General features: G+C 42.8%; 2 protein-coding genes across 4 annotated transcripts in view; both read right to left on the bottom strand.

Annotated features, from left to right (window-relative positions):
• Window positions 1-20: 20 nt before the first annotated feature.
• Window positions 21-8,699, bottom strand: ube2g2 (ubiquitin-conjugating enzyme E2G 2 (UBC7 homolog, yeast)). Of its 3 annotated transcripts, XM_055015476.1 has the most exons (7): window positions 8,540-8,699; window positions 7,969-8,004; window positions 7,853-7,898; window positions 5,471-5,589; window positions 1,386-1,498; window positions 1,189-1,300; window positions 21-1,105 (listed from the first exon to the last, which is right to left on the bottom strand). In XM_055015476.1, exons 1-7 carry the CDS (start codon window positions 8,580-8,582, stop codon window positions 1,050-1,052), a joined length of 525 nt encoding a protein of 174 aa, XP_054871451.1. In that variant the 5' UTR covers window positions 8,583-8,699; the 3' UTR covers window positions 21-1,049. The 3 variants fall into 3 exon arrangements, with proteins under 3 accessions (XP_054871451.1, XP_054871452.1, XP_023144463.1); XM_055015477.1 differs by lacking the exon at window positions 1,189-1,300 and having other exon boundaries at window positions 23-1,105; window positions 8,540-8,698; XM_023288695.3 differs by lacking the exons at window positions 21-1,105; window positions 1,189-1,300; window positions 1,386-1,498 and adding exons at window positions 2,646-4,039; window positions 4,263-4,403 and having other exon boundaries at window positions 8,540-8,692.
• Window positions 8,700-9,782: 1,083 nt separating this feature from the next.
• Window positions 9,783-24,111, bottom strand: part of mylka (myosin, light chain kinase a) — a 93,254-nt gene continuing 78,925 nt past the window's right edge. The window contains exons 26-33 of the mRNA XM_055015301.1: window positions 20,880-21,097; window positions 20,671-20,794; window positions 16,842-16,994; window positions 16,629-16,752; window positions 16,386-16,476; window positions 15,316-15,444; window positions 15,036-15,148; window positions 9,783-13,156 (exon numbers count right to left, since the gene is read on the bottom strand). Coding sequence (XP_054871276.1) covers window positions 13,025-13,156; window positions 15,036-15,148; window positions 15,316-15,444; window positions 16,386-16,476; window positions 16,629-16,752; window positions 16,842-16,994; window positions 20,671-20,794; window positions 20,880-21,097 — 1,084 coding nt within the window. The 3' untranslated portion in view covers window positions 9,783-13,024. The remainder of the gene's footprint in view (window positions 13,157-15,035; window positions 15,149-15,315; window positions 15,445-16,385; window positions 16,477-16,628; window positions 16,753-16,841; window positions 16,995-20,670; window positions 20,795-20,879; window positions 21,098-24,111) is intronic.

Here is a 24,111-nt window from a genome sequence, read left to right as displayed (position 1 = left end):
CCCAACAGATTCTGATGGTGTTATCTGCCTGATGGAGCCCCTTCACGCCACAACAGACCTTGTAACTGTAAGTAGGCAATACTCCAAAGATTTAGCCAAATGGTAGTTTAAGTCCACTGAAACATATCACTCATCTAGGATGAAGAGGATGAAACTGTGTCTGCTGCCTTCATAGAGGGGGATCCAGAAAGGCATCTAGAGGTATGTTACTGATAGTTCTCTTCCCATTCACATTTCTGAACATTCTGGTGGAATATAGAGTGTGACATTTAGCCTACACTGAAGTATTGCACATTCTCATCCTTTTTAACAGAGCATGGCTGGACAGCAGCAGGATGCTTCCTCAACTTCCACTGCACAGATTGACACAGTGAGATGGATGTTCAGTAAACACCAGATGTTCATTCCGTGGAATTCATGTGCAACTGTATAATTTAATGTCCTCTATGTATTCCCAGGTATTAGTAAAACAGATTTACAAACTGCACTTGCTGACAAAAATCCAAAAAACAGATAAAGAAATGCAGTACTTGGACCACCAGATTAGGAGGGCAGATCTGGAAACTGAAATACTGGAGCACAAGTTAGAGGTGGGTGCAGGTCACAGGTGAATTATGTTAACTACTGGAACATGAACTAAACTAGCTCTTTTATTTGTAGGAAATAAAGAAGACCAAATGAAATGTATGTCATGTGTTTATTTGACTGCTGTGGTGGTGATGATGGTGACTTAAACTCTGCAGTGATTATTGCATATGGTGTCTCTGACTGTTCTGCTGTCCTGGATAGCTGGCAGGTGGATGAGGTCATCATCTGGGTCTTCAGTTTGTAGGGCAGAGTGTTGCTCTCCTCTAATAGTGGTAATATTATGAAGAACAACACATGCCACAATAATATCACAGGCCTCTCAGGAGTCACCCTGAGGTGATGTAGACACTGGAAACAGGCTTTCAGCAGGTCTGTGGTCATCTCCACCCAGGCTCTCATCCTGCAGTGAGCCTGGTTGAAGTTCTGTTGGGGGCCTGGTTCAGGGTCAGGGTATGAGGTCATCAGACTAGGTTGGCATGGTAACCCCTGTCACCCAGCAGAAGGCCATCAAACTCTCCTGTAATGTATAGTGGATACATTAGAGTATATTAAAGGTGGGAGACAAGTGAATTATATTGTGAAAATCTTTAGGCTGTTTACCACGTTGCAGTCTGTTGCTCAGGTTAGACTCATGATAAATCCTCCAGTCATGAACAGATCCAGACCACTTGGCCTCCACATTAGAAATGATGTATGCAGCATCACATATGATCTTGACAGTGCAGAGAATGACAGATGTTGAACTATGATGCAGTCTTTAACATTTTGAAACCGTAGTCAATCTACCTGTAGCCTACCTGCACATTTATGCTGTGAATGGACTTCCTGTTCACATAATCAGCTTCATTATGTGAGGGAGCTGTGATGGGGATGTGTGTTCCATCCATGCAGCCAATCACACTGGGAAATCCTAAAAGAAATAAAATTTACTAATCACAGTCTGAGGTTGCAGCACAATGTCATTAACTGGATATGATTTAAAATTAATTTACCAGATCTCTACATCATTCACCTGCAATCCTGTGGAACTCCTCCTTGATGGTTCTGACAGGTTTATGTCCAGGGAAAACCACAAAGATGGTAAAAGTTGTTTCAGGGCCAGACTCACTTTTCTGACTGTCCTGCATACAGTTGTCTTACTGAAGTGCTCTGCATCTCCTACATTATATAAAAAACTTCCATTTGCAAAGAACCGCAGCGCAACACACAATATCTGCTGGGATGTGAGAGCATGACTGTGGTTGGTCATGTTGTAAATGTAAGGACGGATGAGGTTGGATGTAGATTATGGACTGTGATGTGAAACGGTACCGTTCAAAAAGATAACTGTCCGGAAATGCCAAAACATCTATGCGCGGTCTGATAACAATCTCCCGACGAATATTTAATTCTGTGCGCAGTAATGCTGCTCCTTCATCCACTGGATCATTAATGAAAGGACATGACATTTATAGACGGCAGAACTAGACTACGCTAAACCTCACCTGCTGACTGAATGAGGAAATCTAATAGTGTGTGACTGAAAGAGGGCGGAGACTGAGAGAAACTCGAGGTTTACTGAGATAAACCTGGTCCCGACCAGGTTAGAGTCAGAGAGTCTGTTACTATGGTAACTGACCGAGAGCTTCAGTTACCTCTCTTTGTGAAACAGGCTAGAGTTACCCCTCTGTCTCTGGTTTGAGTTACCTCCTTTTGTGAAACGGAAAACTCAGTTTCCCTCATTTCAGGGTTAACAGACTCAGAGTTTTCACTAAACCTGCTTCGTGAAACGGACCCCTGGTTAGAATAAGTATTGTGATTTTAGATGTTTTAAGAAATATCATTTTGCATACAAACCGCAGTTTTCCTGTAATAATGACCTTTTCGACTATTCTATTTATTTATGATATATATTTGTATAATTGTACAGATTTTATTTAGATATTTCATCTTTTTATTTTCCTCTGTTTTCTATGAAACTAATTCATTAATTCCAACAACTGATGAGAACGTTGATACGTTGATAAAACGTTCAGAACCAATAAAACTGATATCACAAACAGAAACACAGAAACAGATGAATTTTAATTATTTATTATGAGCTCTTCTGTGTTTTTATTTTGTCTTCTGATCAGATGGTGTTTTTTTTTTATTATTTATAAGAAACAGAACAATCTGCTTTAATGACTTCCAGCGCCTCTCTGCTGCTTCATAAAAACAACCAAAGAATTCGACCAATCACAGCTCTTGCTCTTCCTCTGTGGTTTTAATGACGTTGAAACTAATTAAAGAACCTGGAAGCAAACCTCAGAGTACGACGATCCTCAGGAGGAGATAAAGTGCATCGAGTTCTGTCCAATCAGACGCCGCCTCATTGGTCGATCAGAAATGGTTTCATAGCAACGGCAGCAAACAAACAGAAACAAACACCTCAGAGAAGAACAGCCAGCAGGAACCAGCAGGAACCAACAGAACCATCAGGAACCAGCAGGAACCAATAGAAGGAACAGGAACCAGCAGGAACCAATAGAAGGAACAGGAACCAGCAGGAACCAATAGAAGGAACAGGAACCAGCAGGAACCAACAGAACCATCAGGAACCATCAGGAACCAATAGAATGAACAGGAACCAGCAGGAACCAATACAACCAACAGGAACCAATAGAACCAACAGGAGCCAACAGGAACCAATAGAACCAGCAGGAACCAATAGAACCAGCAGGAACCAACAGAACCAGCAGGAGCTAATAGAAATCAACAAGAATCAATAGAACAAAACTGTAAGTTCCTGCAGGAACCAGCAGGAACCATGGACCAGGAAACTTGAGTTGAGGAGCAGGGTCCTGTTGGTTCCTATTAGTTTGATGAAAATCAAGACAAAATGTTCTACTGAAGAACATTTTACTGAGTCAGAACCAGACTGTGGATCTAATGTCTAGAACATATAGAACATCTAGAACGTGTAGAACATCTAGAACGTGTAGAACGTCTAGAGCATGTAGAACGTGTAGAACATCTAGAACGTGTAGAACGTCTAGAGCATGTAGAACGTGTAGAACATCTAGAACGTGTAGAACGTCTAGAACTTGTAGAACGTCTAGAACATGTAGAACATCTAGAACGTGTAGAACGTCTAGAACTTGTAGAACGTCTGCATGTTTGCTGCCGTCGAACTGAAACTCTGCAGGTGATGATGTCACGATGATCACACGACCCCAGCCAACTGGTTCCAGTGATGTGACTGGCTCCCAGCCGTTCGTCGGTTCACTGGTCCGTGAGAGGTGCGTGTCGCTGGTTTCCATGGTGATGAGTCTGTGTACACGCAGCAGTCTGACATCATCATCATGATGACATCATCACTACAGGCCCAGAGACTTGCGTACGATCTTCTGAGCCAGTCTGTAGAACTGTTCTCTGTCCTCACGCCACATCTTAGACGCATCCACGTTAGCTCCACTCTCATCGTTAGGTTCTACAGCAGGATCAGGAGGACCACAAGGAGAACCATGAGGAGGACCAGGAAGAGGACCATGAGGACCAGGAGAACCAGGATGACCAGGAAAACCAGGAGGACCACCACCATGAGGAGGACCATGAGGAGGATTAGGAGAAGTTAGTATTTGTGAATCATTTTCACATACTGACAGCCGTTGCCTCGTAGTGTGTTCTAAGCATGTTCTAGGCGTGTTCTGTACCTGCCAGCATGCTGACCACAGACAGCAGGATCTTCTCCACACTCTGGACTGGACTCCATCTCTCTGCGCTGCTCTCATAACCCATGGGGTCATCTCCAGGAGCATGAAGGATGGAGATGCAGACCCGACCATCTGGGTAGACTGAGGAGAACCAAAGCAGAACCACACAACTTTAGACTGAGGAGAACCACAGAACTTAAGACTGAAGAGAACCGCAGAAGAACCACAGGACGGATCGTGAAGCAGCTGTTCAAAACCTCAGTTTGGTTCTTCAGGTTTATTCTGCACTATCAGAGTACTGCAGTATTTTCCAGCAGGTGTGTACTATTGTACTACCAGGTGTGTTTTCAGCTGCAGGTGCTGATGGGGGTTCAGACGCTACAGTAGCAGGTTCAGCTCAGGTTCATGCTGGTGGTGATGAAGATGATGAAGATGAAGGTGGTGAACAAGAAGGTGGTGATGAAGATAAAGGTGGTGATGATGGTTGGGCTGCGTCCTCTAATCAGCACTGAGCGTGCTCAGACCGTCTGCCTGCTGTGACATCACGGCTGCAGCCCACTAATCAGCTCTAATTACAGCATGCTGGAACGATGACATCAGCAGAACACGGGAAGAGACTTTCAAAATAAAACGCTCTGACTGGATTTATACTGATTTCGCTTTAGTTCTCTGATCTGTTTCTGTTTTTACTCTCACTTAGTAGAAGTTCCTAAACAACTAGGTCCATAGTTCCACTTCTGATTGGATAAAAGCTTAGTAACAAAGTTAGATGTTTTAAATGAAACCTTTATTTACACAGATGATGGAGACAGAGTCTCTACAGAGATCTCACGTATGCATTATTTATCAGCAGGATGACCATCACGCCTCTGATCAATAAATACATTCAGCAGGAGAAACATCTTCTTCTGGAGAGGAACCTGGAGAGGAACCTCGAGACGTCTCACAGCGAGACATTAGGAGTCAATCGTTGGTCTCTAGAAGCTTCTCCTCTGGTCCAGACCTCCAGACTGACTGAGGTTCTGGTTCTGCTCTGGTCCAGACTGAGGTTCTGGTTCTAATCTGGTCCAGACTGAGGTTCTGGTTCTGCTCTGGTCCAGACTGAGGTTCTGGTTCTAATCTGGTCCAGACTGAGGTTCTGGTTCTCTCTGGTCCAGACTGAGGTTCTGGTTCTCTCTGGTCCAGACTGAGGTTCTGGTTCTACTTACTGTTGGGGTGGAACATGTCACAGGTGAACCTCATCTTAGGAGGACTGAGAGGATAATCAGAGGGGAAGCTGAGGACGGCAGGAAACACCCCGCCTTCAAAACACGTGTCCTGGGGACCCCTGGAACACAACAACAACAGTAAACAACAACACAACAGTAAATGACAGTAAACAACAACACAACAACAGTGAACAACAACACAACAACAGTAAACAACAACACAACAGTAAACAACAATAAGCAACAACACAACAGTAAACAAAAACACATCTACTGTAAACAACACAACTGTAAACAACAGTAAACAACAACACAACTACTGTAAACAACAACACAACAGTAAACAACAACAAGCAACAACACAACAGTAAACAAAAACACATCTACTGTAAACAACACAACTGTAAACAACAGTAAACAACAACACAACTACTGTAAACAACAACACAGTAAAGTTTTAGTGTGTATTTGTGTGTATTTCCAAAGGTCTCCGTAGAACAGCAGCAGAACCCTGAGGAGAACCTAACAATGAGGTTCTACTTATTCTGGTTCCTCTTGGTTCTCAGTAGGTTTCTGTTGGGATGTTCTCCTGAACATACGTGTTCCATGTTCTGACCTGTTCTAAAGGATTTTATCTCCTCCATGATCTGTTCTCCAAACAGGAAGTTCCTGTTGCGATAACACTTGCATGCACCTGGAGAACATCCTCCTACATTATACGTTCCTCAGTTCTGCTGGTTCTTCTGTCCTCTGAGGTTCTACAGGTCAGTGGGGAGGTTCTACAGGCCAGTGGGAGGTTCTACAGGTCAGTGGGCAGGTTCTACGGGTCAATGAGGAGGTTCTACAGGGAAGTGGGAGGTTCTACAGGTCAGTGGGGAGGTTCTACAGGTCAGTGGGGAGGTTCTACTTTTCTTAACTGTAGTGATTCTTGAAGACGTTCTAGCTGATAATCCAGAGTTCCTCAAGGAAGTCTCACGACTGGTTCTAAAACTGATGTGAAATGTTCCATAGACTGAAGAACCAGCAGTAGATTGAGCTGAAAGAACCCATTAGAACCAGCAGTAGAGGGGAGCTGGTAGAACCCAGTAGAACCATTTGAATATCTGCTCCATCACTAAACGCTCTCTGATTGGTTATCTGCCGACCAATCAGCTGCTCTCTGATGATCCGATAACAGAGTTCTATCAGATGTTCCATCAACAGATGTTCTCAATAAACTCTGGACGGTCTGTTGGAACAAAATGTTTAATGTTCCAGATTCACTGAACAACTGAAAATACACAACACGACTAGAAAAAGACAGAACCCCAGTAGAACCCCAGACAGAACCATGACAGACAGAACCACAACAGACAGAACCCCAGTAGAACCACTGCAGACAGAACCACTACAGACAGAACCAGACAGAGACCCAGTAGAACCCCAGACTGTTTAGGTTCTAACCTGGACTGCCGTTCTGTCAGTAAGTATTGATTATTGATCTGTGATCAGCCGATGGACTCCAGCAGACCAACAGCTTGAGAACAGCAGAGAACCAGGAGAGGAACGTCCAGGTAGCGCCCCAGCAGGTAATGACAGGTGTGTGGTGGTGATGTCATGCAGGTAAGTGGTTGGAGGACTGCAGGTTTATTAGAGGGCAGCAGAACAACAGCAGCTGCTAATGGAGGGGAGTCAGGATGCTGCCTTCACTGACGCCTCAGAAACACCAGCTCTGACTGGCATTTAAACGCCTTACCACAGAACAAGAACCTCACACCTGCTGCTTCCAGAGGCTCACACTCACCTGCTGCCAGGTAAATGTGACATCACAGCTCAGACTGAGGCATTTAGGGACTGTCTGTAAACGTGTCAGCTGATGCAGAATGAAGGAAATTGATGAATCTGATGATAAACGGAACATTTAGGAGTTCAGTTAAAATCAGCGATAGCAGAAGAACCTCAAAAACCTCTGCAGAGGAACGAGAGACTCTGGGAACGTGCAGTTTCCTCTCTGCTGAGCAGCGCCTCCTGCTGGTCTCAGTGAAACATCACAGCAGAACCCACAGTGAACCTGATGGATCATTCAGTTCCAGGAACACTGGAGAACGTAGAGCTCTAGTTGGATGAGGAGTGGACGAGGTTCTGGATGACGGTGGTTCATCAGCTGCTGTATTATTGATTATTAAAGCTGCTGGACGGCTCATTTAACATCTAAAGAAATGTTCTAAGGAGATGTAACCTCTTAATGTCAGGTACATCTATAAAACTAAAGGACGGGACTGCAGCCTGCTGGGTTCTACTGGAAACACGTCAACAGGTAAACAGTAAACATGTCAACAGTAAACAGGACAACAGTAAGCATATAAACAGGTAAACAAACATGGCTGATGAGTCATCACTCACATGATCAGGGCCTCCCACTCAAAAAAGTTCTCCTCGTTGGCCGGACCTGCAGAACAAACAGAACCTGATCAATAACCTGTTATTGATCAACAACCTACTGACGAGGTGAGTCTTACCTGCCACGATGCCTTCAGGTGGGTTCAGGGTGAGTTCTGGAACACAGTAATCACATTAATCACCTTCACAGCCCAGGCTCATCAATAATCACTCACCAAGAAAACTACGCTAAGCTAACTGTATATGCTAACTCTCTAAGGTAACTGTCTAAGCTAACTGTACAAGCTAACTCTCAAAGCTAGTTGTCTAAACTAACTCTCTTGGCTAACCGTCTAAGCTAACTTCCGGTAGAGAACCTTCCACTAACTGTTAGTTTAGTTTAACTGGAGCTAACAGCTAACTGTCCATGACTGAACTGTTAGCTGCAAGCTGTCTCCTGTTAATATTTATGAATCAACGACCAGGTTCTAAGTTCATCACACATGTCGGTGTGCTGCCGGTAATCCGCCGCTCTCCGGTGAGGGAGGAACCTTTAACCGGAGGGTTCGGTAACGGAGTTCTCTATGTGGCTCTCCGGTGAGGGAGGAATCTTTAACTGGAGGGTTCGGTAACGGACTTCGGTGCAGCAGCGGAGCCGTTAGCTTAGCCGCTAGCTCCGGGTGTTCGGGCGGCTGCGGGCGGGTCACTTACGTTTGTACTCGGCCATGAGTCTCTTCAGCGCGGTGCCGGCCATCGTTCTAACCGGAGACCGAAACAACAAAAACAAACAACAACAACAGGATGCGAGGATCACTGTCACTGCACCGACAGCTGCTGAGCATGCGCAGAGGGTGCATCCGGTCTGTTCGTATGAGCCTGAAAACAAAGAGCGCCTCCTGCGGACACACAGCAGAATACACCCAGAGAGAGAAGGATGGATTGATTGATTGGTTGATTGATTGACTGATTGATTGGTTGATTGATTGACTGATTGATTGGTTGACTGATTGATTGATGGATTGACTGATTGATTGGTTGATTGATTGGTTGACTGATTGACTGATTGACTGATTGATTGATTGATTGATTGATTGATTGATTGATTGATTGATTGATTGATTGATTGATTGATTGATTGATTCTGCTGTGTTTGTCTCCATGTTGGGTTTTGAATCAGAGAAAACTTCATTTATTTGAGCTTAGAGATGCTGATCAATCAGGTTGATCTGATTATTGGAACCCACTAATCATCTGTAGTTCTGATAATAATCAGGATGCAGGATGAGAACATCAATCATGTTTACCTTCTGATGCAGAATGTTTCAGGTCGAAGTTCTACTGCAGAACCCTGAGGGACACCATCGTTTACAGACAGAACCAATCAGACTTTCTATAAGTGCTTTAACCTGTTTCCTGCTGTTCTTCTTCCTCTGACATTCCTACTGATGACCAATACCCGATAGAACCTCATCCTCAGTATACAGTCTGTAGTCTTCTATAAATAAATCATCATCTGTATAAAATGTTTCTCTACAATGTTGTGTTTTCGTCTTATTTATTCTTGTACTGAGTTCATATTTCTCTTTTGGAGCTGCTGTAACAGTGAACGTTCCCCCCTGTGGGATCAGTAAAGTTGATCTAATCTTCTGCTCTGGTTCTGCTGCAGTAGAACACGTCCAGAACATCTGATGTGGGATTGATCACCTCAAACTATCTGCTGCTGGTTTCTCTGTTCACTGATCAGCTGTTTGGTTCATAAAGTGAACTGTCTGAGGAAAGAAAGCAGGAAACATTCACTCTGAGGAGCCATTTTTAATCATTTAAAACCAATCAGCGGTTAAAGCCATGTTTTATTAAATTAAATACATCAACAGTTAAAGTCGTGTTTTATTAAATTAAATAAATCAACAGTTAAAGTCGTGTTTTATTAAATTAAATGAATCAACACAGTGGCTGTTTGTGATATAAATTTATTAGTTTTGTGTAACTTCAGTCTTGTGTCTGGTACATGAAGTTCATCAAAGTGATATATAAAAACGACAGGAACATCCTCTACAGACATCTATCAGAACACAGGAGTGACAGTTTATAGCTGTGAACAACAGGATACTGAGTCTGTGCTTTAAATAAAACAGAAACATCAATCACACAAACACACGGTGAGGTTAAAACGCTCCTTTAAATCAAACCAAACAGCTGGAATGTGGAAACCAAACATCTGGACACACTGAGGGACGAACCCGCAGCAGAACCCAAAGGCTTCCTGTGGAGTTAATGTGATTTAATATCTGCACATTCTTTTATTTATGACTTTATTCAATATAAATCTAATCAGAACACAAAGCTTTAGAAGCGTACTTTAAAGGCATCATCTCTGAATTCAAGGCACCTCCCTATAAATAAAGACACAAATGTTCTGTTTAGAGAAGAACATGTGATCAGATGTTTGTTTTCCTGTCAGAGCTCTGATTACGAAGTTTAATTCATTACAGTCAGAATAAAGACTAAAGGACAGGATGTTTGCTCTGCTGCTGTTTAAGGCCAACATCCCTCAGCGTGCCGACATTAAAGGATTAAAGTTAATAAAGTTTAAAACTAACGTCCCTCAGTGTGCCGACATCAAAGGATTAAAGTTAATAAAGTTTAAGGCCAAGTGACGTTCAGGTTCGGAGTGAAAAACAAAGAAAAGTGCTCAAACAGAAAAGGTTCTCATCGTGTTCAGGCCATCTGAGCCACATATTCACAGAGAAGGCACTTCATTACCCACAATCCCTCTGAGGGGGGTCAGTCTTACATCACAGCGACACACAAATAGGATTCAACGTGACCGGCTAGCTGCTGTTAGCAGCTACTGTTGGCTTATTAGTGAAGTTGATGGAGGATCCAGACAGGATTCATCCAGGAGGACATCTAGTGGTCAGCAACAGGAAGGGCTGTCCAGACATGCTGATTCGTTCATGGACTATTATGGATGTGGTCAACTAGATGACTGTATGGGTTCTAGTGGATACCATAATAATAATAATAATAATAATAATAATAATAATAATAAATATTATTATTATTATTTGAGAGCATGTTTCTGATCTGGCATTCTGTCTGTAACCCTGGAGACTCTTTATTTATAATCTGGAGAGATGTTCTATAAATACACACTGATGTCATTTTCTGTTATAAATTATCATAATGTTCTGATTAAATGTTCTTTATGATGTCAAACTACTGTAGAACTGTGTGACTGGGAACTCATATAACCTAAAGAACTCAGAAAGTTTCCATGATTAACTCTGGCCATGAAAATATAAGAAGCTGGTTGATAATCAACTGATCATAAACTGATCATAAACTGGTAATAAACTCATAATAAATTGGTAATAAACTGATAATAAACTGGTAACACCGCTGTAACTTGTTTCTGTATAAAAGCTGTTTCTTTATAGTCACTAGTTCAGACTGGGTTCTCTGCAGGTTGATTCCTTGAGTAAAACTTTGACTTCAGAGACTGCATTTTGGTTTGGAGAAATCAGGACTAAACTGGAGAACGTTCCTGAAATCTCCACATGGAGCAAACACAGATCATATCATGGATGTTGGTAAAGTATGTTTTGGGTTCAGGTGATTCATTGATTCATTCACCTAAGTGAGTCAAACGTCACAGGTCACGTGACCAAACCATGTCTCTGCACAGTGGTTCCACACATTAGCTTCAGGAGCTATCGCACATAAGTCGGAGCCTCGGGTATCAGAGGACCATCACTACCTACAGCCAATCCTCTGCTGCTCATTAGCTAACAGGAACTAGCTGGAACTGGCTAGTTAATGTTGAAGCTAATTAGCTAACAGGAACTAGCTGGAACTGGCTAGTCAATGTTAAAGCTAATTAGCTAACAGGAACTGGCTAGTTAATGTTAAAGCTAATTAGCCAACATGAACTAGCAGGAACTAGGTAGTTAATGTTAAAGCTAATTAACCAACATTAGCTAGCTGGCACTGGCTAGTTAATGTTGGCTAATGAGCAGCAGAGGTTTGGGCTGTAGGAGAGAACAGCTTGTTAACTGTTAGCGGTTCTCTCCTACAGCCCAAACCTCTGCTGCTAATTGGCTAACAGGAAATAGCTGGAACTGGCTAGTCAATATTAAAGCTAATTAGCTAACATAACTAGCTGGAACTTTACGTATCTTTAGCGCTGCAGCTAACGGATCAGTTTCTGTTGGTAGAACACATGTAGGTGATCAAATTGAATGTTTTCAGATGAACCAAATGTCTCGTTAGTTCACTCCTCAGCCTGCTAGCATGCTAATAACAGCCGCTAAGCTAACTAGCCGTGTAAGCTCCACCTAAACTATCTACCTCATGAGTCACATTGACTGAACTCTGTCAATATATGGCTCTGCTCAGCTCCACCTTCATCGTACCATAGTCTTCCTCAGCGACTCCCACAGGAAGTAGGTCAGCGTCAGCACAAAGTTCTGGTTCCTCTAGACGTTCTCCTCCGTCCACCAGCGTTTCTCCGTTGTAACTGCTGTTTGTCATCATCTACCGTTAATGAACTACAACTCCCATGATCCTCTGGGGAAGGATTCTGGGAGCTGCTGCTGAAAACCTTCATCCAGACTTTTCCTCATGTTCTCTGAGCAGAAACACTGAGATGTTCTGAACCTCTGAAGTTCTTCATGTTTGAAATTAAACTCTGGAGGTGGAACTACCCACTGAGAAGATCTTGTACTGGACAGAAGATCCTCTACTGGACAGAAGACCTTCTACTGGACAGAAGATCTTCTACCGGACAGAAGACCTTCTACTGGACAGAAGATCTTCTAACAGACAGAAGATCCCAGATGTCCTGTTTCTCTAACAGAAATCAATGATAGAAAGTCTAAGGTGAAACCCACAGAAGCTCACCTAGGGCGCTGAGCTTCTTTGTCCAGGTGTTGGGTGGGCGGAGTTTAAGACACAGGTAAACTACAGACTGACTCCTGGTTTAGTGTTGTCTTGGTGTAAATGAGGCTGACTGATCTGGGAGAATATAAACTAATATGGATGATTTAGTTTGAATCTGAATCCTTCGTGGATCTTTAATGTTTCGGATAAACGTTCCACCTCAACAGGTGTGTTAAACTCCACCCCCCTGCTCCTCCAATCCCTGCTGGTTGTGGAGGTGCTAACTCCTCCTCCTGGGGGAGTCCAGCCTGTGCTTCACTCCTCCTCCTCCTCCTCCTCCTCCTCCTCTCCAGCCATCACCTCCACCAGCAGCTCAGCGGTGCAGGTCGCCTCCCCCAGACTGTTCACCGCCTTCACCGTGTACTTGGCATCATCATCACCTGAAACCTGAGAGGAGACATCAGCTGGACACCTGAAGCTTCTACCTGTTCCTCAGCAGGAAGTAAGGTCCTGTCTACATGTTGGTTTGTCTTTCCGTCTGTCTGTCCATCTATCAGCAACATTACTGTAAAATGGATTTGGATGAACTTTTCAAGGAAGGTCAGAAATGACACAAGGACCACAAGAACATCTTCAAGAACCTACAACAGAAGTCCAGAGAAGTCCATTTGGACTTCTCTGGACTTCTGTAGGTTCTGGAAGACATTCCACCACTCGTCTTGCATGAGATTTGGTACGTCTTCAAGAGCCAAGTCCAGTTGAACAATCCTGTTGTTTCTCCACACAACCTCCAGTTTTCTTTCTTTCCGTCCGTCTGTCCATCCGTCCGTCGGTCTGTCCGTCCGTCCATCTGTCTGTCCGTCTTTCTGTCCGTCGGTCTGTCCGTCCATCCATCTGTCTGTCCGTCTTTCTGTCCGTCCGTCTGTCCGTCCGTCCATCTGTCTGTCCGTCTTTCTGTCCGTCTGTCTGTTCGTCCATCCATCTGTCTATCTGTCTGTCCGCCTGTCTGTCTGTTCGTCCATCCATCCATCCGTCTGTCCATCTGTCTATCCATCTGTCCTTCCGTCTGTTTGTCTGTCTGTCCGTCCGTCTGTCTGTCTGTCTTTCTGTCCATCCGTCTGTCTCTCTGTCTGTCCGTCTGTCTGTTTGCAACATAACTCAGAAATGGACTAACGGATATGGATGAAATTTTTGGGACTTATCCGTCAGAAATGATACAAGGACCAGCTGATAATTAATAACAATAATAAAGCAGATGTGAGATCAGCTGATAATTATTATTATTATTATTATTATTATTATTATTATTATTAATAATAATAATAATAATAATAATAATAATAATAATGATAATGATAATGATAATAATAATAATAATAATAATAATAATAATAATAATAATAATAATAATAATAATGGCTGCACAGTGGGGTAGTGGTTAGCACTTTCGCCTTGCAGCAAGAAGGTCCCTGGTTCGCGTCCCGGCTTTCCCGGGATCTTTCTGCATGGAGTTTGTATGTTCTCCCTGTGCATGCGTGGGTTTTCTCCGGGTACTCCGGCTTCCTCCCACAGTCCAAAAATATGCTGAGGTTAATGGATTATTCTAAATTGCCCGTAGGTGTGAATGTGAGAGTGCTTGTTCGTCTTTGTATGTGGCCCTGCGACAGACTGGCGATCTGTCCAGGGTGTCCCCTGCCTTCGCCCGAGTCAGCTGGGATAGGCTCCAGCACCCCCCGCGACCCTAGTGAGGATTAAGCGGTGTATAGATAATGGATGGATGGATGGATGGATAATAATAATAATAATAATAATAATAATAAAGCAGATGTGAGATTAGCTGATAATTATTACGACTACTACTACTACTACTACTACTACTACTACTACTACTACTACTAATAATAATAATAATAATAATAATAATAATAATAATAATAAAGCAGATGTGAGATCAGCTGAAGATTAATAATAATAATAATAATAATAATAATAATAATAATAATAATAATAAAGCAGATGTGAGATCAGCTGATAATTATTAGTAGTAACAATAACAATACTACTACTACTACTACTACTAATAATAATAATAAAGGAGATGTGAGATCAGCTGATAATTATTAATAATAATAATAATAATAATAATAATAATAATAATAATAATAATAATAATAATAATAATAATAATAATAATAATAATAATTTCAGCAGCAGTTCTTTCTTTCCTCTGCAACATTTATTAGTTGAGCTGTTTAATCTTCCTGTGGTTTATTTTCCCTGCAGCTCTGTGGAACCTGAACAACATGTCCTGAAGGTGTCCTCTAACCTCTGAAATGACCAGACTGCAGTTTCCTTCCTCGTCGTAGTCGATCTGGAAATGTCGTGTCTCTTTGATGGGATGGTCGTCTTTGTACCAGACCACCTCTGGGTCGGGGTAACCTGCAGCAACAGCAGCTCAGCTTCAGTCAAACCTCTTCTACAACACAACATCCTGTCTTATCTACACATGGAGGACTAATCTGTCTGACAGCAATCTGGTCCTTGTTCAGTTTACTCCACACAATGTAGAACATGAGGAATGATGAGGATCAGTAAACATCTAGAACCTTCTATCTTGCAGTCGAAGCGAGCAGCGCTGCCCTCCACCACCTCCACGTCCTTGATGATGGAGCTGAAGGTCGGTTTGCTCTCCGTCTTCTGCTCGTACTCCAGACACTCCAGGAACTGGTTGTCCTCTGAACACACACAAAACAACATAACCTTCAGCAGGACATCTCTTCTTCTTCATGGACAGACGAGTCACTGAACACAGAACCATGAGGACCTGAAGGAGACACAATACAGCCTCAAAGACACTAAACAGCCCTAAATAGTGCTTTGTTTGTGGTTGTTTTGTGTCTCTTTGTGGTAGTTTTGTGTCTCTTTGTGGTTGTTTTGTGTCTCTTTGTTGTTGTTTTTGTCTCTTTGTGGTTGTTTTGTATCTCTTTGTGGTTGTTTTGTGTCTCTTTGTGGTTGTTTTGTGTCTCTTTGTGGTTGTTTTTGTCTCTGACGTTGTTTTGTGTCTCTGAGGTTTTGTGTCCCTTTGTGGTTGTTTTGTGTCTCTTTGTGGTTGTTTTGTGACCTTTTGTGGTTGTTTTGTGTCTCATAGTTGTTTTGTGTCTCTTTGTGGCTGTTCTGTGTCTCTTTGTGGCTGTTTTGTGTCCCTTTGAGGTTGTTTTGTGTCTCTTTGTGGCTGTTTTGTGTCTCTTTGTGGTTGTTTTGTATCTCTTTGTGGTTGTTTTGTATCTCTTTGTGTTTGTTTTGTGTCTCTTTGTGGTTGTTTTGTGTCTCTTTGTGGTTGTTTTTGTCTCTGACGTTGTTTTGTGTCTCTGAGGTTTTGTGTCCCTTTGTGGTTGTTTTGTGTCTCTTTGTGGTTGTTTTGTGTCCCTTTGAGGTTGTTTTGTGTCTCTTTGTGGCTGTTTTGTGTCTCTTTGTGGTTGTTTTGTGTCTCTTTGTGGCTGTTTTGTGTCCCTTTGAGGTTGTTTTGTGTCTCTTTGAGGTTGTTTTGTGTCTCTTTGAGGTTGTTTTTGTCCGACGTCTAACACAGTTCCCAACAACAAACATCAACGGTTCTGAGGGGGTTAAAATGAATCTGCCAGACAGAAGTGTTCTCCTTGTTCCCGTTGTGGTTTCGTACCTTCGGTGGGCGATCCCTTCTTGGCACTGACTCCGGCCATCATGGCCATGGACGACAGTCTGCCGATGGCCCTAACAGCGTGACCCGTTTTCTGCCACAGAAGAAGAACCAGTCAGGACCAGTCAGAACAAGTCAGAACTAGTCAGAACCAGTCAGAACCCGTCAGATGCTGATACCAGTGTTGGTATTTACTGGTTTACTGTGTTCTATCCACCCCTTCTGTGAGTTGTTGTTGTTGTTTACCTGCCACTTCCTCCTCAGGATGTACTTCTTCATCCTCTCCTTGGAGAGCTTCTTGGCCTTCATGGTGTTGGTATCCTGCTTCAGCCAGGTGTGTTCAAAACACTGAGCACAGGTGAGTCTGGCCCTGAGGAGTCATCAGTCACATTTTAAGCTCTGACAGACACAATGTTCTGACAGAATCACAGCTTCTACTGCATCTGGAAAGAACCTTACTTCATGTCTTTCTTCAGCAGGTTGGTGATGAAGTCTTTGGCCGTATCAGAGATCTCATCGAAGGCCTCGTCCTCAAAGTCCCAGGTAGCCGAGGTGACATTGGACAGCGTCTCGTTATCGTTATCTCCCATGAAAGGAGACAGACCGCTCAGCCTGAGGACCAACAGAACCCACAGTGAACCCAGCAGAACCCACAGTGAACCCAGCAGAGCCCACAGGGAACCTAACAGAACCCACAGTGAACCCAGCAGAACCCACAGGGAACCTAACAGAACCCACAGTGAACCCAGCAGAGCCCACAGGGAACCAGCAGACCCCAACAGTGAACCCAGCAGAACCCACAGGGAACCCAACAGAACCCACAGGGAACCCAGCAGAATCCACAGGGAACCTAACAGAACCCACAGGGAACCTAACAGAACCATCAGGGAACCTAACAGAACCCACAGTGAACCCAGCAGAACCCACAGGAAACTCAGCAGAACCCACAAGGAACCTAACAGAACCCATAAATAAATAATAAACCCAACAGAACCCACAGGGAACCTAACAGAACCCACAGTGAACCCAGCAGAGCCCACAGGGAACCTAACAGAACCCACAGTGAACCCAGCAGAGCCCAGAGGGAACCAGCAGACCCCAACAGTGAACCCAGCAGAACCCACAGGGAACCCAACAGAACCCACATGGAACCCAGCAGAATCCACAGGGAACCTAACAGAACCCACAGGGAACCTAACAGAACCCACAGGGAACCTAACAGAACCCACAGTGAACCCAGCAGAACCCACAGGAAACTCAGCAGAACCCACAAGGAACCTAACAGAACCCATAAATAAATAATAAACCCAACAGAACCCACATGGAACCTAACAGAATCCACATTGAACCCAGCAGAACCCACAGGGAACCTAACAGAACCCACAGTGAACCCAGCAGAGCCCACAGGGAACCTAACAGAACCCACAGTGAACCCAGCAGAGCCCACAGGGAACCTAACAGAACCCACAGTGAACCCAGCAGAGCCCACAGGGAACCAGCAGACCCCAACAGTGAACCCAGCAGAACCCACAGGGAACCCAACAGAACCCACAGGGAACCCAGCAGAACCCACAGGAAACTCAGCAGAACCCACAAGGAACCTAACAGAACCCATAAATAAATAATAAACCCAACAGAACCCACAGGGAACCCAACAGAACCCACAGGGAAGCCAAAAGAACCCACAGTGAACCCAACAGAACCCACAGTGAACTTAACAGAACCCAAAGTGAACCCAGCAGAACCCACAGGGAACCTAACAGAACCCACAGTGAACCCAACAGAACCCATAGTGAACCCAACAGAACCCATAATGAACCCAACAGAACCCATAAATAAATAATAAACCCAGCAGAATCCATAAATAAACAATAAACCCAACAGAACCCACAGTGGACCCAGCAGAACCCAAAATGAACCAAAAAGAACCCAACAGAGCCTATAGGTAATAAACCCAACAGAACCCACAGTGAACCCAACAGAACCCATAAAGAAATAATAAACCAAACTGAACCAGGTGGACACTGTACAGGACAGTACCCTGAGTACTAGCAGTAATTAACAGTACCCTGAGTACTCACAGTATATAACAGTACACTTAGTACTAGCAGTATTTAACAGTACACTGAGTACTCACAGGATATAACGGTAAACTGAGTACTAACAGTATTTAACAGTACAGTGACAACTCACAGTATATAACAGTACACTGAGTACTAGCAGTATATAACAGTATACTGAGTACTAGCAGTATTTAACAGTACTCTGAGTACTAACAGTATTTAACAGTACACTAAGTACTAGCAGTATTTAACAGTACTCCGAGTACTCACAGTATTCAACAGTACACTGAGTACTAGCAGTATATAAGAGTACACTGAGTACTAGCAGTATATAAGAGTACACTGAGTACTAGCAGTATATACCAGTACACTGAGTACTAGCACTATATAAGAGTACACTGAGTACTAGCAGTATATAACAGTACACTGAGTACTAGCAGTATTTAACAGTACAGTGAGAACTCACAGTATACAACAGTACACTGAGTACTAGCAGTATTTAACAGTACACTGAGTACACACAGGATATAACAGTAAACTGAGTACTAGCAGTATTTAACAGTACTCTGAGTACTAACAGTATATAACAGTACACTGAGTATTAGCAGTATTTAAATGTACACTGAGTACTCACAGTATATGACAGTACACTGAGTACTAGCAGTATATAAGAGTACATTGAGTACTCACAGTATATAACAGTACACTGAGTACTCACAGTATATAACAGTACACTGAGTACTAGCAGTATGTAAGAGTACACTGAGTACTCACAGTATTCAACAGTACACTGAGTACTAGCAATATATAACAGTACACTGAGTACTAGCAGTATATAAGAGTACACTGAGTACTCAAAGGATATAACAGTAAACTGAGCACTAGCAGTATATAACAGTATACTGAGTACTCACAGTATATAACAGTACACTGATTACTTACAGTATTTAACAGTACACTGAGTACTCACAGGATATAACAGTACTCTGAGTATTAGCAGTATATAACAGTATACTGAGTACTAACACTATATTGCCGTACTCTGAGTACTAACAGTATATAAGAGTCCTCTGAGTACTAGCAGTATATAACAGTACACTGAGTACTAGCAGTATACAACAGTATACTGAGTACTCACAGTATATAACAGTACACTGAGTACTAGCAGTATACAACAGTACACTGAGTACTAGCAGTATTAATAGTACACTGAATACTCACAGTATATAACAGTACACTGAGTACTCACAGTATTTAACAGTACACTGAGTACTACCAGTATTTAACAATACACTGAGTACTAACAGTATATAACAGTACACTGAGTACTAGCAGTATATAACAGTACACTGAGTAGTAGCAGTATTAGTAGTACACTGAATACTCACAGTATATAACAGTACACTGAGTACTCACAGTATTTAACAGTACACTGAGTACTACCAGTATTTAACAGTACACTGAGTACTCAGTATATAACAGTGGTCTGAGTACTAGCAGTATATAACAGTACACTGAGTAATCACAGGATATAACAGTACACTAAGTACTAGCAGTATGTAACAGTACTCCGAGTACTCACAGTATTCAACAGTACACTGAGTACTAGCAGTATATAAGAGTACACTGAGTACTAGCAGTATATACCAGTACTCTGAGTACTAGCAGTATATAACAGTACTCTGAGTACTAACAGTATATACCAGTACACTGAGTACTACCAGTATTTAACAATACACTGAGTACTCACAGTGTATAACAGTACTCTGAGTAGTAGCAGTATATAACAGTACACTGAGTACTAGCAGTATTAATAGTACACTGAGTACTTGCAGTATGTAACAGTACACTGAGTACTCACAGTATTTAACAGTACACTGAGTACTAGCAGTATTTAACAGTACACTGAGTACTCACAGTGTATAACAGTGCTCTGAGTACTAGCAGTATATAACAGTACACTGAGTACTCACAGTGTATAACAGTGCTCTGAGGACTAGCAGTATATAACAGTACTCTGAGTACTAGCAGTATATATAACAGTACTCTGAGTACTAGCAGTATATAACAGTACTCTGAGTACTCAGTGTATAACAGTGCTCTAAGTACTAGCAGTATATAACAGTAGTCTGAGTACTAGCAGTATATAACAGTACTCTGAGTACTAGCAGTATATAACAGTACTCTGAGTACTCACAGTATATAACAGTACACTGAGTACTCACAGTATGTAACAGATGACTCCTATACTCCACATGTCTGTAGGGTAACTGATGGCTTCGTAGTTGATCACCTCTGGAGCTACAAACTCTGGAGTTCCAAACAGAACCTTCAGGGTTCCTGCGTTTTCTGTGGAGGACACAGAGGACAGGTTAGTTGAGGACTGGGTCAGCTTCTGGTCCACAGCGGTTCATCGGTCTGATTGGATGGACACCTAGTCGTCTGGCGAGGCCGAAGTCGATGAGTTTGATCTTGCTGCCGTTCTTGTTGACACACATGATGTTCTCCGGTTTGAGGTCCAGGTGGACGATGCCCTGTTTGTGGATGAAGCTAACTCCATCGATGATCTGCAGCATGTATTTGATCACCTCCCGCTCCGTCAGCTCAAAGTCCTCATCGATGATCCGCTCAAACAGCTCTCCACCTGAGATCCTGCAGGAATAAACCAATCAGAGGAGCCTACAGGATTAAACCAATCAGAGGAGCCTACAGGATTAAACCAATCAGTGGAGCCTACAGGATTAAACCAATCAGAGGAGCTTACAGGAATAAACCAATCAGAGGAGCCTAAAGGAATAAACCAATCAGAGGAGCCTACAGGAATAAACCAATCAGAGGAGCCTACAGGATTAAACCAATCAGAGGAGCCTACAGGAATAAACCAATCAGAGGAGCCTAAAGGATTAAACCAATCAGAGGAGCCTACAGGAATAAACCAATCAGAGGAGCCTACAGGATTAAACCAATCAGAGGAGCCTACAGGATTAAACCAATCAGAGGAGCCTACAGGAATAAACCAATCAGAGGAGCCTACAGGGTTAAACCAATCAGAGGAGCCTACAGGAATAAACCAATCAGAGGAGCCTACAGTAATAAACCAATCAGAGGAGCCTACAGGAATAAACCAATCAGAGGAGCCTACAGGATTAAACCAATCAGAGGAGCTTACAGGAATAAACCAATCAGAGCAGCATACATGATTAAACCAATCAGAGGAGCCTAAAGGAATAAACCAATCAGAGGAGCCTACAGGAATAAACCAATCAGAGGAGCCTACAGGAATAAACCAATCAGAGGAGCCTACGAGAATAAACCAATCAGAGGAGCCTACAGGATTAAACCAATCAGAGGAGCCTACAGGAATAAACCAATCAGAGGAGCCTATAGGAATAAACCAATCAGAAGAGCCTACAGGAATAAACCAATCAGAGGAGCCTACAGGAATAAACCAATCAGAGGAGCCTACAGGAATAAACCAATCAGAGGAGCCTACAGGATTAAACCAATCAGAAGAGCCTACAGAATTAAACCAATCAGAGGAGTCTACAGAATTACACCAATCAGAGGAGCCTGTAGAATTAAACCAATCAGAGGAGTCTACAGGAATAAACCAATCAGAGGAGCCTACAGGATTAAACCAATCAGAGGAGCCTACAGGATTAAACCAATCAGAAGAGCCTACAGAATTAAACCAATCAGAGGAGCCTGTAGAGCCTACAGAATTAAACCAATCAGAGGAGCCTCTAGAAATAAACCAATCAGAGGAGCCTGTAGAAATGAACCAATCAGAATGGCTGCTGCTGGTCCGTGGTTAATAAAAGCATTAAACCCTTCCTGTTACTATGGTAACTATCATCCTTTCTGGTCCATTTTACCAAAACTACATAGAATAAAGACACCAAACAGACAGTCTACAACGTTCTCTAATACGGTACCAACAGCGCCACCATGAGGCCAGTTATAGAGGAAAGACATCTGGTTAAAGGAACGATGGATCTCTAGATCCAACCCTGAAGGCCCAGAACCCCACTGAGCAAATAACTGATATTAATAATAATAATAATAATAATAATAATAATAATAATAATAATAATAATAATAATAATAATAATAATAATAATAATAATAATAATATTAACCTGCACGGCTCTAACTGCTGCAGTGAACCACAAACACTAAACTGGACCCAGATGGCCACATGGTGGCACTATAGGTAAAGTAAACACCAACAGTCCACCATAATGTCAAAACTGTCCACAGCATTGTGGGAAACTGCAACACAATTCCACTGGAACAGAAAATTAAGGGGCGGGGCTTAGCAGGAAGCTCACTAAGCATTGGTCCAATCCTCACTGACCTCACTGTGGAAGTTCAGAAACATGGAGACCAACCAACTAACTCACTGTAAAGACACAGCTGCTCTGTTGGAGGAAATCTGATGCTTCTTCATTATCATCATCATCATCATCATCATCATCACCATCATCACCACCATCATCATCATCATCATAATCATCATCATCACCACCATCATCATCATCACCATCATCATCATCATCATCATAATCATAATCATAATCATAATCACCATCATCATCATCACCACCATCATCATCATCATCACCATCATCATCATCATCATCATCATCATCATCATCATCATCATCATCATCACCATCACCACCATCATCATCATCATCATCATCATCACCATCATCATCACCATCACCATCATCATCATCACAATCATCACCATCATCATCACCATCACCATCATCATCATCACCATCATCATCATCATCATCATCACCATCATCATCATCATCATCACCATCACCATCATCACCATCATCATCATCATCATCATCATCATCATCATCATCACCATCATCATCACCATCATCATCATCACCATCATCATCATCATCATCATCATCATCATCATCATCATCATCACCATCACCATCATCACCATCGCCATCATCATCACCATCATCATCATCATCATCATCATCATCATCACCATCACCATCATCATCACCATCATCACCATCATCACCATCACCATCATCACCATCACCACCATCATCATCACCATCACCACCACCATGATCATCATCATCATCATCATCATCATCACCATCATCATCACCATCATCATCATCACCATCACCATCACCTTCACCATCATCATCATCACTATCATCATCATCACCACATCATCATCAAAGGGGAAATCCTCACTGAACTCTGCTTTCTGCTTCTGTCTGAACCCACAATCTGCTGCGCTATGAAACTGATCTGAGCTCAGAATAAACCAGGTTTACTGCTTCCTGTTATATAGATATTGTTGCAGCGATCTGCCTGGAGGTGTGGCTGTGCGTGCTACACCTGATGGCAGCCGACTGCAGAGCAAACGTTTCAGCGGGTGCACGCAGTGCGCACTGCTTCATGCTGCGCCTCAGCAGGTGAGCCAATTGAGGCAATCAGTAGCACATGCCAGGAACTCAAGCAGTATCAACGGCAATCCAGTCATTTAGGCTGGTGAACAGAGCAAAAGCAGCAGGAAACAGGGACAAAGAAAGAAACCACGGACTAAAAACGCATGGGAAAAGGACTGAAACCAAAAGAGGCTACCGGTAAGCTCATCTGTCTCACTGGACTCT

This window comes from Amphiprion ocellaris, chromosome 11 (assembly GCF_022539595.1).
Source record: "Amphiprion ocellaris isolate individual 3 ecotype Okinawa chromosome 11, ASM2253959v1, whole genome shotgun sequence".
NCBI classification, from domain to species: domain Eukaryota; kingdom Metazoa; phylum Chordata; class Actinopteri; family Pomacentridae; genus Amphiprion; species Amphiprion ocellaris.
This window is presented reverse-complemented; position numbering and strand designations above follow the sequence as displayed.